General features: G+C 45.8%; 1 protein-coding gene across 1 annotated transcript in view; it reads left to right on the forward strand.

Moving 5' to 3' along the window:
• mtus2b (microtubule associated tumor suppressor candidate 2b) overlaps positions 1–14,618 on the forward strand; it is a 59,466-nt gene that overhangs the window by 6,551 nt on the left and 38,297 nt on the right. Inside the window, exons 2-4 of the mRNA XM_062551946.1 lie at positions 7,380–9,473; positions 10,029–10,260; positions 13,762–13,971. Coding sequence (XP_062407930.1) covers positions 7,566–9,473; positions 10,029–10,260; positions 13,762–13,971 — 2,350 coding nt within the window. The 5' untranslated portion in view covers positions 7,380–7,565. The remainder of the gene's footprint in view (positions 1–7,379; positions 9,474–10,028; positions 10,261–13,761; positions 13,972–14,618) is intronic.

Raw genomic sequence — 14,618 nt, forward strand, 5'->3', positions numbered from 1 at the left:
TTAACTGAGTTTTGATTGATTAGCCGGCGCTGTGTTGAGGCAGTGCTGAGGCGGCACTTGTTTCACTTGGCTGGCATCCTGCAGGCAGGGCCAGTGCGCTGTGTGTTGTAAGGCTTTGTCGCACATATATCTAAAGCCCTGTTTCCAAGTACTCGTGCAAGTGAGAGCAATGAGGTCAATACTCTGTGTGTGTGTGTGTGTGTGTGTGTGTGTGTGTGTGTGTGAGAGAGAGAAAGACCAAGAGAGAGATAGAGAGAGAGATAGAGTGTGTGTGTGTGTGTGTGTGTGTGTGTGTGTGTGTGTGTGTGTGTGTGTGTGTGTGTGTGTGTGTGTGTGTGTGTATGTGTGTGTGTGTGTGTACAGTATGTGCGCGCATGCGTGTGTGTGAATAAGTGTGTGTGTGTGTGTGTGTGCCTGTGTGTATGTGGGTGTGTTTGTGTGTGATGCCCATGAGATGAGTTGGTGTAAGTGTCCTGTCAGCAAATTACTACAAAGTTCCTGGTAAAAGTGAAGGTTGAAAACAAGCCCAGCATATGACGATGCCCCCTCTGTGTGGCTGCCATCTTTAGATCTACAGTACGGCCTTTTTTTAACCTCTCTCCATGCAGGCATGTTTTGCATGGTGACGTCACTGTCAGATGTAGACGTGCCCATGTGAGGTAGGGCCAGAAGGTGTGTTATTATTTCAAAACACATTGCACTAATGTGTATTGCTCTGTTCCTATACAATTTTCACACATAAAGACACACACACACACACTCTCTCTCTCTCTCTCTCTCTCTCTCTCTCTCTCTCTCTCTCTCTCTCTCTCTCTCACACACACACACACACACACACACACATACACAGGTCCATATAAATAGACTGAAGTCTCTGCATGTGTTATCTGACATGATAAGGAAGAGCCGAGGTCTCCTTGGTGGTCCGTCTCGCGCCTCCCTCCCTGTATGCAGTTCAGAGGTGCAAAGCCACCGCTGGGTTATCAGAAGTTACTCTCCAGTCTTGGGAAAGTGTGCCCTGGGGACTAGTGAGAGTGAGTGTGATTTATATGCGGAGCGGAGAGGAGAGGAGAGGAGAGGCGAGGAGTGGTGAGGAGAGGAGAGGAGAGGAGAGGAGAGAGGAGTGGTGAGAGGACATGTGTGAGGAGAGGGGGTCAGCCGCCCTGAAGCAGGCTGAAGTGGGTGTGAAGGCCCGGGAGATGCTGACAGCTGTAAAGCGTCTGGGTATAGCCCCCCCTAAGGAGGAAGTGAAGTCATTACAGTGAAATAAAAATAGATGTATTGTATAGGGTCTTTACTGCAGTGCACAGGGCTGTACATCAAGGGCGCTTTACAGTTTCTGTCTCTCCCAGTGCTTTACCCAACTACACTGCTGTGGCTGTAGTTTGAGCTTTTATTTCAGTATGCATTAAACCATTTTGGAATTAATGACTACAATAATATATTTCAATGACAATTAAGGTGTCTTTCATACATAACATTTCGCAGTGATGGTGAGACACGGAGAGGCAAATTGTAATGCTGGAACTGAAATTATCTCTGAATGGATCTATTTTTATCCAAAGCTTATTACCTGTGAGTATTTCGTGCTTTCTCTGTCCGCAGAAAACACATACAATAGTAGCTGATAATGCCGAGGGAAATGTTCAACTTTTTGACTTGATGAAATCTTGAGCAGAGTTGGGAACTATCTACCTGAGCCTGGCCAGGAGAAGAGATGCAGTGAAGAAAAGCCTCAGGATAGAAAATAAGGGAGAAAAAAATTAGGAGATGCAAACCAAAATGGATGGCATACACAAAGGATACACAAAGAGAATCAAGAAGCAGGCGCCTGAGATGAGATTTGAATAGGAATTGTTTCGAAGAAAGAAAAAAACGCAATGAAGCACTTCAGGAATGCTGGTTAGAAGGAGTAAAACGTGTGAGTGTAGAATGGCCGGCAAAAAGCCAGATTGAAATGCAATGCCATTTCACAGACACAGACCCTGCCTCTACCATAATGGCTCCATAGTGGCTCTGAAGATGTTTTATTGATGGGCCAGAAAGAGGTCAGTCAAGGATACACTCGGTGGTCTTTTGCAGGGAGATGGCATCTGGAATGAGGACCGATGTCCAGACCTCCCCTGTGACCTTGGCTGGGATGAGCAGTTGATGGATGGGATGGAGGAGGAGGAAGATTAGGAGGACAGGGGGAGGCGGAGAGGATGATGAGGTAGATGCACTTAAATGTTGTAAAATTATTTGGATGAGGTCTGCGGTGCACAGATGGAGACTGGGCTGGTACAGTATTTGTTGGATCCATAGCAGCAGAAACCACGTAAAGACAAGCTAACATACTGAAATACTTAAAATACTCCTATAACCTAGATAAGGTGGAGGTGTAATTATTACAGAAGCATGGAGGACGGTGTGTGTGTGCTGCAAACATTGTGTTTGAAAGAAAAACATGATTTTGTTTAATTTCATGTTTTGTGGTTTAGTAAATGTGACAAATCCTCTTTTCCTTTCTTTCCCCAGTGTATGCGCTTACCTTAATTGATTCAATTAGAAGAAGAGGATTACTCAATTGGAATGACTATGTGAACACAATAAGGATGCGTTTCATTCAAAACTAGACTGTTTCATGTCATTTTAACACAATGTGGTTTAATAAATTGGACAGCTCAGATTTTTCCTTTTTTACAGTGTGTGGGGGGAGACTAGCTCAGAGAGCAGGCCTGATCCTGCCCCTGGGCCTGAGCTGAGTTCTGCTGAATCTGTTGTGCCCAGTGTGAACCCATTTTACTGCTGAGTGTGAGCTCACCCCCAGCTGAATATTCCTGATGACGGGGAGGCTTTTTATGGAAAGATAGATGCTATTTACATTCAGCAGACTACCAGGAAGAGCCTGCTATGGATGACCTGATAGAATAGAATAGAAGTTTCGCTTCGATTTTAAGAGAGACATGGACATCACTGTCGTTGGGTGTGTTTTCCAGCATGTGTGCATGTGAGCAGTAGAATAGAATATATACTTTTTTGATCCCGTGAGGGAAATTCAGTTCTCTGCATTTAACCCAATTTAACCGAATTAGTGAACACACAGCACACAGTGAACACACAGTGAGGTGAATCACACAACCCAGAGCAGTGAGCTGCCTGCCCAACCAGCGGTGCCTTGCTCAAGGGCACTTCAGCCATGGTGGACTGGTCGGGGATCGAACCGGCAACCCTCCGGTTACAAGCCCGGTGCGCTAACCAGTACACCACGGCTGCCCAGTAGGTGTGTGTGTGTGCGTGTGTGCTTGTGCGTGTGCGTGTGTGTGTGTGTGTGTGTGTGTGAGAGAGAGAGAGAGAGATAGAGAGAGAGAGTGTATTTGTGTGTTTATTTTTGTCAATGTATTGTGAAAGTGCATGCGAGAGCAATCAGCCCCTCTTTGTCGTCAGTCAGCTTCAGAGGCTGACTGAGACGATCAAAATGCATCGGTCGCACACCTCCACATGCCCCCCCTGACAAATCAACACACACGCCTTTGTCTGGCTTTCCCAGTTCAGCCACTGAAGGTAACCAATTGGAGCAGGAAGAATGTCATTTCTCTCGATCAGGCCGCTGCGTCAATTTAAAATGCGGTTAAATCACCTCCATTTTAAATTGTGCCTTTTCCCTCTGACTGCCTGTGATGAATGTTAGATGTCTTCTGGATCTGAATTGTGCTCCCAGAGAACTGTGGTGTATTAGAAAGTCAGCCTGTCTCCGAACTGGCGTGCTGAACATCAACAAATGCTTCATCAGCCGGTTCACAGATTCTTTAGCCTTTTGATCTTTATCCAAACAGTATACATGTTGCTGACAAGTTGGTGTGCTTGTATTCCCCCGTCGGGCACATAAATCTGCTGGCAAAAAGTCCACTCATGTTCTGGCAAGTGGGCGGGACGCATCAAAGACTCGAGATGCCCTCGGTGGAGGCGAGCCGCTGATGGATTGCCTCTCCTACCGCAGCGCTGCGTGTTCGTGACACTGCATGGGAATCGACTGTGAGCCGGTCCCAGGATGTGGCCAGGAATGTCACCTAGACATGATTAATTGATCTATCAGCGTAGCTCTTGATGCAGGGGGTTCAGGTTATGCCTGTTCAGATATTGCTGTGCTCAAGTCCCCTGTGTGTGTGTGTGCGTGCGGGCGTGCGTGCGTGCGTCTGTAACCTAAAAGAAAGTGAGTGGGCCTTTGTTCAAATGATTCTGAGTTTATGCACGGAAAATAAACTGAAGTCTGTTTAACAGTCTTATTGAAATGATTTTTTCATTAATGGAAGATTTCGAAATCATTTGTATGGTCGGCCCTCTATTGTGTGTCCAATCTAATTAACTGCCTTTGATTACATTCAAGACTGCTACCAGCAGCTGGTGACTACATGAAATATATTTGCCATATGCCTTAAATAGAGCAATATACAAAGTTTACAAAGCAATTCAATATCACTTATTACAGATCTTTCTCAGTCATTTTTCAACAGCTCAACTAATTGGCTGAAGCAATCGAGCAATCAAGTCTGAATACCAGACAGTCTGCTATGACTTAATCGAGAATCACTGACAGCTAATGTAAAAAATGCATGTAAAAGCTGCACTCAAATTCATTGTATGATACAGGGGGAAGCATCCAGATGCTGCAGAAGTAGCTTTTCTCGAGGACTGAGCATGTTCAGTGGGACCAATGAGCTCCTGTTATAAGTAGGTCAATTGGAAGATTCTTTGGGCTGAATGTGATATGAGTACTGCAGAGCATCAGGGATCCGCCTCGGCGGCTGCTTTCATGATTTTTTTTTTGGAAGTGCCCTCTCAGTCCCTCTCCCTGCACATGTCAACATCACAGAGGATCTTTATCCTTCGGCGCAATTAGAGATTGGCTTCAATCTGTCGGTCATGCTATTTGTGTATTTGTATCTAATCGAAACCACTGAACTGGCAAGTCGGAGGATGTTTCTGTCTGTTTGCCATATGTTTAATCTTTCAGAGCAGTTTTTTATTAGGATTGAAATTTGGAAAAAAAAAAACATGGATCATCATGATATCGAGGTCTGTTAAAAAAACAAACACTAGAATAGTGTAGAAAGTGTTGAGCACATAAAGTCATGAATTATGAATACAGATAAAACCATGGTGCTTTAAAAGTCCCTGGAACCATGCTTCCTTTTAAAGAATATAGGGTTTGTCAAAGTGCCATTTTTGGCTGACGATGCTTGGATATCCATACTTATCTTGATTTCATTTTGAATTTATGAATGTGGTATATGGTGTTCTGTATCTGTGGTTTATTTAGAAGGCACAGTCTGTAGTGCATCTGTCAGTGATTGTTTTGGCTCCATGGAGACTCCTTGGTGACAGGCATACTACATGTGACTGACGTGCCCACTCGACAGACAGTTAGTCATGGCCATTGTCAGGCGATGACTGACACACACTATTACAGAGCATTCGTCATAGCCTGCATGATTCCAACTCATGATCACGAAACTCTTTTGGCGCCGATTCTCCGAACATGTTGTATTGTGCATCGTTTTAACAGAACCAACCTCTGCTTGGACTCCACCTGAGATGAATCGGCTTGGTTTTGTAAACCCGACTCTTAAGTCTTTGGCTGGTTTCATCCATTTTGACGCAGCTATGGATATTAGCCAGCCAAAGCCAGGAGAGCCGGTTTCTTCCGTTCTCTCCACGGTAACTGGACGGTTAGAGTGATGGCACTCTTGAGGCCGCTCCTCACCCACTCAAAGCCCAGAGACAGGCGGGCAGGGGCCGCTGTGCCACCCATCGGTTGGCAACTGGCCAGCTACGTGTGCCTGCTGTTTGTGATGACTGGCATCCGGTGAAAATCCAGAGAATCTCCATCTGAGTCCAGCGCCATGCTGATATCATATCTCTGTCATTTCTGAGATGAAATGCACTGTGTCTTGGAGTATGGATAAAATGCGGGCTGTATGAATCTGACATTTTAATGTTAGATCAAAAAAGCTTTGAAGAAAATGTTGAAAAGACAATCCACTAGGCTTTATTGTAGAGGACTATAACAATGTGTGTGTGTGTGTGTGTGTGTGTGTGTGTGTGTGTGTGTGTGTGTGTGTGTGTGTGTGTGTGTGTGTGTGTGTGTGTGTGTGTGTGTGTGTGTGTGTGTGTGTGTGTGTGTGTGTGTGTGTGTGTGTTTGTGAGAGGGATATAGTCAGTTGACCCAGAGACTCATATGTATTTCATCATTAAATGGAACTCTTGTTTGTTTCTCTCTGTCTCTTGTCATTATAGTTTGTCTCAGCAAAGTAGGTCTTAATATTGCATTGGATCTTTATTTTTGAAATGGCCAACCAATTTCGTAGCGAACATTGTTTAGTCATGTCAGGACAGGAGTATTATGCTTTATATACTCATTTTTGTTATGTTTGTTGCCTATAACAAACTACACATACAGTATTAACTCTTTATTACGTTTATTACACTTGATTGACTCTTTTTTGCAATGATAGCATGAAGTGGAAATTACAGGCCTGCAAAAGTGATATATTGAGTTGAAGCACTGAGTATACATGCAACAGTTATGTGTACTTTCTCTGGGGAATAGATTTGAAGGGCTTTCGTTTTTGCATTATGAAACAGGTCTCTTCCGAGATCATCTTTTCTTTAATGCTGCCGTGAAGGTTTCTTTGTGTCAAAATCATATTCTTCTTTTTGTGTGTCATCTTGTAGCGTACGTACGTTTCTTTGATTACCGCCCTTCCCCAAAATTGAAGTATGAAAGGGATGAGGCACTTTGAAGATAAAATAATTGTATTTTTTTGTGGGGGGTTGGTTTGTGTGGGGAATGGTGTAATACATTCACTCAAAATACCAGCATGGTCTTCCCTTATTTTCTTCTCCAGAATACTCATAGCATAGTTCCAGAATACTCATAGCATAGTTCTGCATTTCTGCTTGTCATTTCCTCGGGGGACGGTCCACTGATGAGCCAGTGTGGCACTCGTGTTCTTGTTGCTAGGGGGAGTTTGTAGGGATCTGTGTTATGCTGGATTATGCTGCATAAACACTACATGTCCGCTGTTGACACTGAAGTGTCCAGATTTTCGCCCACAGAGTATCATATCACCACACAGCTGGTACTGTAAAGAGTTCCAATGTCTGATGTTTGTTAAATGTGTTGCAGGGGTATGCACGGTGTGAGCTAAAGGGATGGAAAGATGATTTAAAGCATGATCTCAAAAACTGCTTCATTCAGTGTGTCATTTCATCCTAATGGATTTAAGTCCATGCTCATTGCCACTTGTGGGGCTAACATTGTTGTGGAAGTTTATGATTCAGTGTGTGTTCATTTGAAAGACATTGGAACTAATTGTTTGTTTTGTAACTTTGAACAGGTAAGGGATCACCGCTACCATGTACCTAGAGGACACACTCAGTCAAAATCCATGAAGCACATGTTTCAAACGGACTCTCCAAAATTGAAGCGTCCAACCCCAAGTGAACACCAGAAAGCTAGTAATGGATCTACTGGCGAGGCAAGCTTTGTCTATGAATGCTTGAAAAAAAAGTGACCCAAGAACATGAGTTTTAAGGACAACTCTGTCAATCAGGTTGAATCGAACACACAGGACAGTCCAGATGAAGTCAGCAACAATAACCAGCAGGAAGAAGTAGCCTCTGATAATGGGGATGCTAATGCTAACAGGATTCAGGTGGACGAGGAGAGGACAGGAGAGGTGGAGGGCTTCTCCCCCTTGCTATCTCAGACTGAGGAGCAGGACAAGGTCATTATCTGGGGGACCGACTCCCAGTTTGATGACCCGGAGTTAGCGGAGTTTGAGATGCTCGAATGCCAGGAGCTGGAGGCGTTTCTCGCAGAGGAGGATGACGAGGTTCTCCCTATAGATGGAGTGGCTGAGACAGGCTCTCTGTCCAAGTCTGGTCCCAGTGAAGCAAATGCTAGCACGTCCAATAAAGAGGAGGAGGTGAAAGGTGTGCAGCATGTTTTTAAGGAGCCAGAGACAGCATCTCAGGCATCTCCTAGCAAAGGGGGCAATAAGACTGAGGTGAGCTCGGAAACGGACATCTTCGTCTCCTGCTTCTCGTCTGTGTCCAGTCTCGGGGGCAGTCTGGCCAGTGCCCTGGACAACGCAGGACGATCGCAGGCCACTGATTCCTGGCAAGTTCTCTCCGGGCCATACAGGACTTTATCAGAGGACCTGACCCTCGCCTCTCAGTCCTGTTCCACCATCTCAGAGAGGGGCCGTGGATCTCAAAGGGCCGCGGCTCCCGCAGCCGAAAGCACAAAACACCTGTCAGGGGTTGACATGAATCTCAACTCCACAGTTCTGCCTGAGGAGCCCTTCCTAGAAGCACAAGAGAAAGAACCAGGTCAAAGCTCTCCCGAGGAGTGCTCGGGTCTGCTTACGAACGGCGTCGTCGGCAAAAGCAACAGGAACGTCACAAGCGCCAAATGGGAGCACATCAAACTCACAGATGCCGAGCAGAGCCAGGGAGAGCAGTTGAACGATGACCACCAGCCTACTGATGCAAAAACCAGCCGTAGCCAATCCCAGCCCACCAAGCTAGCGACTTCCGATGGTACACATTCACTTGAGCAGCATCCTGCCCAGCCCAAACCAGTCCTTTCCACAAAAAAGACAAGTGCAACAAGGCAGGTGCCAGCTTCTCCAACTCATAATGTGAATGGTAAACCAGCTAAGAGTGATGAAGTCTCCGATGTGAATGTCATCCCATCCAAACCGATTGGAAAGAGTTTATCCTGCCAGTCCGTGTCTCCCACATCCCTGATTAAAAAGCAGGCGTCCTTCGAGAGAGCTCGCAGCGCAAGTCCGTCCAGCCTGGACAAGAGGAAACCTTGGGGCAGTCCCTCCAGACCCTCCACACCGCCATCACCCAAGACCACGTGGTCCCCCAAAAGAAGGCCGCTCTCCTCCCCTGCTAAAACCACCAGCACCAGGGCCCCCAGCCAGGAGCGCAGCGACTCTCCACAGAGGGCTGCCAGCGGCATCAAGCCCCCCTCCAAGGTCGGCGTCAGCACCGGGATCCCCAAGGCAGTCCTCCACCCGCAGCCCGAAATCAAGCCCGCCAACAAAAACACGTCCCCACCCCAAAAGCCGAAAAACGTCCGGCCCAAGATCATCACGTACGTGAGGAAGAGCCCTCAAGTGAAACCGCAAGTGACCGATGGCCCGTATGAAGTGTCCACCTTACCCCCAAGGCTGACCCCTTACGCCAGTCCCCCGGCTGCGAAAGAAACCAAGGCAACAGGGGTGAAGACATCCGCCATCCTCAGCTCCTCCAATTTGCTGTATGACAAATACAAGCAGGAGATGCAGAAGTCGGGCTACTTCGGCCCAGGCTTGGTGGGGTCAGGGATCCGACCCCCCAGCTACACTGTCCCCCACAAGCTGACTGGCAAATCAGAGAGCTTTCATGGAGAGCTGCCCGAGAGGTACATGCACGAGGTAAGAACCTAGATCCCCTGACAGAAACCACTTCACATTTCATATCTTTTTAATAAAACATATTTAACGTCTCTCCATAAGAGCCTCTTATCTCATGATACAGCGATATGTTAGACTGATAAGGCCGGCAGAAAAAAGATGGTGAGGGATATTTATGTGAAATCATGATTTTCTGAGTGTGTCTGGCATAATTCATTTGCATAAACTTTGCATAAACCAGATATCACTTAAGCAGAATAATAATCGTCTTAAACCCTTGGATCTGTACCCCTCTTCCATCCTATTAGTGTGCTGGAATTAAATATCTTTACCGGCATGAATGTTTTCAATTGTTTTCGTTGGCATATACAGTATGTGTATTTTGAAGAGCTTCTTTCCTCAGTGATGCTAAATGCATATATGTATTTTGAAGAGCTTCTTTCCTCAGTGATGCTAAATGCATATATGTATTTTGAAGAGCTTCTTTCCTCAGTCATGCTAAATGCATATGTGTATTTTGAAGAGCGTCTCTCCTCCGTGATGCTAAGATGATGTGATGGTTTGATCCACGCACAGATGGGCCGGGCAACAGGTGGAACGCCGGGTCCTCCGCCCGGAGCCGCAGACGTGGCCGCCGTCTACCGCTCTCCCCGAGCCCTCCGGCCGCAGCTGGGCCTGGGTGCCGTTGCCAGGCAGCAGCCCGCTGCTAAAAACAGGATGATGATGGCGGCAGGTCAGAGGTCATCGCTGAGCTTCAGTCAGCCCGCCCCCGGTGGCCCACCCACTCACCACTACCAAGACCCCACAGGTTTGTGAACACTAGAACTAGTCGCAGCAGCAGCAGCACGGTTGGCCCACTTCATTTCCCAAAGGGAAAGACATCACGCTTTCCCATTCACTGATGTTGACAAGTTTACCTTTGTCTCTTCCGGCACACTGACCTGCTACTGTGTGACGCTGGCTACTAGCGTTATTAGGCTAGTGTGTCCTCTGTAATTCAAAGAAAGCAAGTTATACAGACATGGAGGACAAGAGCAATATATGGTCTGTACACTCTTAAAAGGAATGTGTTGAAAACAGCACATTTCTGAGTCTAGATAGCGACAACACAGTTTGTGTTGTTTTCAACACATTTCTTTTAAGAGTGAGACTGGAAATGCGTGTGTTTGTGTGTATGTGTGTGTGTGTGTGTGTGTGTGTGCGCACGTGTGCGCGCGTGTGTGTATGTGTGTGTGTGGTTTGTGTGTCTCAGTTCTGAATGTTTCAAGCGAGCTTGTTTTTGTGCTAATTTCTTGGGAGCTCTTTGAGGCACTATTGGTTATGTAACCACCAAACATTTGTGTGTACTCTCTACTCCATCTCCACAGCCTCCACTGACACCATTTCCTTCCTGTTATTAGGCTGGAGGGCAGACTCACACAGCAGCAGCCAGATATTAGGTTACGAACCAGAGTTATTTCAGCTGATGCATATGTATGGCTTGACTTTTGCCACCTAGTTTCTTTGATGTGCAAACTACCTAAGCATGTGACAACTTCAGAGCTCCAGTATTTCCCCTCAGCATCTCCGACTTTGAAAAGGTGATGGAAGTGAATCCTCCTCTTGGGTCGCTGCACCAATATTAATGTGTCTGTCACAGAGAGTCCTAAGCTCTCATCACCTGGGCAGAAAAAAATTAGTCAGCCATACATCCTGGTTTCATAACACTGGTGCTGTGTGTGTGTGTGTGTGTGTGTGTGTGTGTGTGTGTGTGTGTGTGTGTGTGCATGCGTGTGTTTGTAGGGAGGGGGGTTCTTCATAATAACCTGATGAATAGCAAGTTTATAATACTAAAATTCAATACAAATTCCAGGTCTCACTCACTCACCCATACAGTACACTAGTGTGCTATGAAGACACACACAGTTACTAAGTGCCCCCTCATTCAGAATCTCCCACTCTTGCTTCAGCATTAACACGGCTTCTGCTGAGAGATTCAGATATTGGAATGTGGCAACCCTTAGGTCTCATATCTCCATCCATTACCCACCATGCTGTGAGTGAGTTGCAAAACATGACTGGTGCTTCTGCCGCAGAGGAAAACAGACGGCACGAGCAGATGACTTCTAAATTGAGTATGAATCACCCTGGAGCCAGAGGTGAGGCAAAGCACCGTCTCAGGGTGGTGATCACGACAGTGTCTCTCTCTCTCTCTGTGCCTTCATTGATGACCCAATAAGCCGTGAGGATGGATGATTGAGGGACGCCTGAGCCATACAGATCAGAGAGGCAGTGGCAAAGAGGGGAGAATCCAATCAGTGCTTTAGATGTGCTGTTTACTGACACCTCAATCCACTTGACAAATGGCTTGAGAGTGTGTGTGTGTGTGTGTGTGTGTGTGTGTGTTGGTATGTGTTAGTGTGTTGGTGTGTGTGTGTTGGTGTGTGTGTGTGAGTGTGTGTGTGTGTGAGTGTGTGTGTGTGTGTGTTTGTGTGTGCGTGTGTGTATGTGTGTGTGTGTTTGTGGGTGTGTGTGTGTGCGCACGGGCATGCATGTTTGTGTGTGCATGTGTGTGTGTACATTCGTGTGTGCACATAGAATCTCCTGTGTGTCGTATAGCTTATGCCTATTGCCACAGAGACCTGTCCATACGCACGCTCCATGTTCTCCCAGTTGCCTCCGGGTGTGAAGTAGATTGGTTTGGCAAGGAGACGGTGGGCACCTACTGTATTTCACCTTAGGGTATGTGTTACAATGGCATGGCAATGCCACTTCAGCTTGAGCACATACTAACCTCGCAGTGGCCTCTCCCTTGGATATAAAGCCCATTCACACAAATAGCTTAGAGCTTTATGTAATGGAATACGAATATAGAGTCGCGGCTTTACAATGGTAAGTGCTCTCTCAACGCTTGTGTATAATTATGTGCAATTTTCTACTCCTGTATGTTCATCAGCATGGGTATAGTTCTGTGTGATACTGGTTATTTTTAGCTGGTCGTGAGGCAACATGTGCTAATTTGACTAAAGCTGGACAGCCAATGTGCAAACAGAGATTTGGGCATCTAGAAAGAGAATACCCATATTTCATGGGCTTCTTAGCCTGGGTGTTCCCATGCTGCTTTTTGCGCGCGATTTCATTCACACTGCAAAGGCAGCCTGGAAACTATACCGCCCTAATTTTTGCCTGAGATAGGGGACCAATCACAGAACAGGGGGGAAAGCAAGTCGATGGTGAGCTATGCACAGACGCATTTGATAGGCATCCGTGGCGGCCAATGAACGGATCTGGGCATTTTTTCAAATACGGGAAAATGAACGTTTGGTTGCCAGATCACGTTTTATTGAGACATGGTCGCGTCAGCCAGGCCATGAGCTAAGTCTGCCTGACCTGTATCATACTCTACACTCAGAGCACTTCTACCAGAGAAATGAACGCAAAGGACTCTTCCATGTACCGTAACATATTCCCCAAAAACAATAAAAAGATATGTGCATTAGATAAACTGAATAAGGTAACATGAAAAAGGAAGAATGATTGTTTCTACTTGTGGCAACAGTAGGGGTGGGAAGTGGCAAAACATTTAAGATTCGATACTATTGCGATATTTGGGCCACAATTCGATAATATTGCGATTCTTAACATATTGCGATACACCAAGTATTGCAATTCGATTTTGCGATATATTGCTATTCATGTCTCTCATATTATTCTAAGTCATTACAAAAAATTAGGAAGATAACACTGTTCAACTCACTTTGCAATGGCATGGTGCATGTCAAGGTCCTTACTATTCACTTTTTGTTGAAAACCAAAATACACCCACCTTTTTCGATGTGAAAGTAGTGTAGAGTGTCGTGTATAACAGGTTGTGATTGTGAAGCCATTTTCATTTATTATTGCTGTTGAATGCACAATGAAACACCACAACACGTGCCCCCCTTATAAGCGTAATAAGCTAATTTAATGTGATCAGAGTAAACCCTGAGTAAACTCGACTCAAATAAAAGTAAAATGGATAATTAAATTATATAATTAAGTATTGCGATACTTTGAGCTACAAGTATCGATTTAATTGTGTGCACAAAATATCGCGATACTGAACAGAATCGATTTTTTCCCCCACCACTAGGCAACAGGTCCGTCTCCTGTGTTGCATTGTGAGGAAATTTCTGCAGCTATGAGGTTGATACAGGGGGGCAGTTAATATGGTGTTATATTTCTTTTAACTTGCATAAAACACTGTCCTGCGGCTAAATACACAATGTGGCTTATATGTGGGAAATTACTGTAGTTGTTCTGTCTGGGCTAATGCTCTTCTCCTCTCCAGTGGACCAGAAGAAGCTGCTGGCTCTGGAGGGTGGGCCCAAGACCCTGCTGCCCAAACCGGGCCAGTCTGGCCTGCGTCCCCCTGGCTTCGCCCACCTGCCCCCTGCCCGCCTGGCTGCCTTTGGCTTCGTCCGCAGTGCCAGCGTGTCATCTGTGTCCAGCAACCAATCCAGCGACAGCACCCACAGCGACCCTTGCCGATCCACCAATCGTGAGTCTTTAGCTCGTCAGCCTCCTGTCAACTGGAGTATGCTGTGCTGTGTTGAATTTGTCACAGGATACTGTTCCACCTTCCACCTGCCTGACAAATCCTGTCGGCCACAATATCACTGTTAAAATTAGCAACTTATTGATGAGAATGAATGAATGAATGAATGAATGAATTAGTTTGACCACAGTTAACCTTATCCTCATTTTCAAGATAATGAAATATGTTTTATTTCTGATTTAATAACCACGTTGATTGGAAATTATTAATTTTTTGTTCCTCCTCAGAGTGTGCACTAGTCTGATCTTTAGCCAGGCCTCCCTCCCCATCCTCTCTCCCAATCCAGCTCTCTCTGCTCCATCGACCCAGTTGCACCATTGTATCAGGATTAGAGTCTGTTACACAGCTTACTAGTCACTTCCTCACATAAGCTTGCATCTTAGCCATTATGTAGCGGAATCAATGCAGCTAAGCAGTGCGTGTATGCGTGTGTGTTTGTGTGTGTGTGTGTGTGTGTGTGTGTGTGTGTGTTGGGGCAGATTACATTAAAAAATCATGGAGAGTTGTGGCGTAAAAGAGGATGCATGATGTGATCTAACACTAAAACATTGACACTTCACTGGAAAAAAACAAACCCCCAAATGAACATG

The sequence above is a fragment of the Sardina pilchardus genome, chromosome 13 (assembly GCF_963854185.1).
Source record: "Sardina pilchardus chromosome 13, fSarPil1.1, whole genome shotgun sequence".
In the NCBI taxonomy this organism is placed as follows: domain Eukaryota; kingdom Metazoa; phylum Chordata; class Actinopteri; order Clupeiformes; family Clupeidae; genus Sardina; species Sardina pilchardus.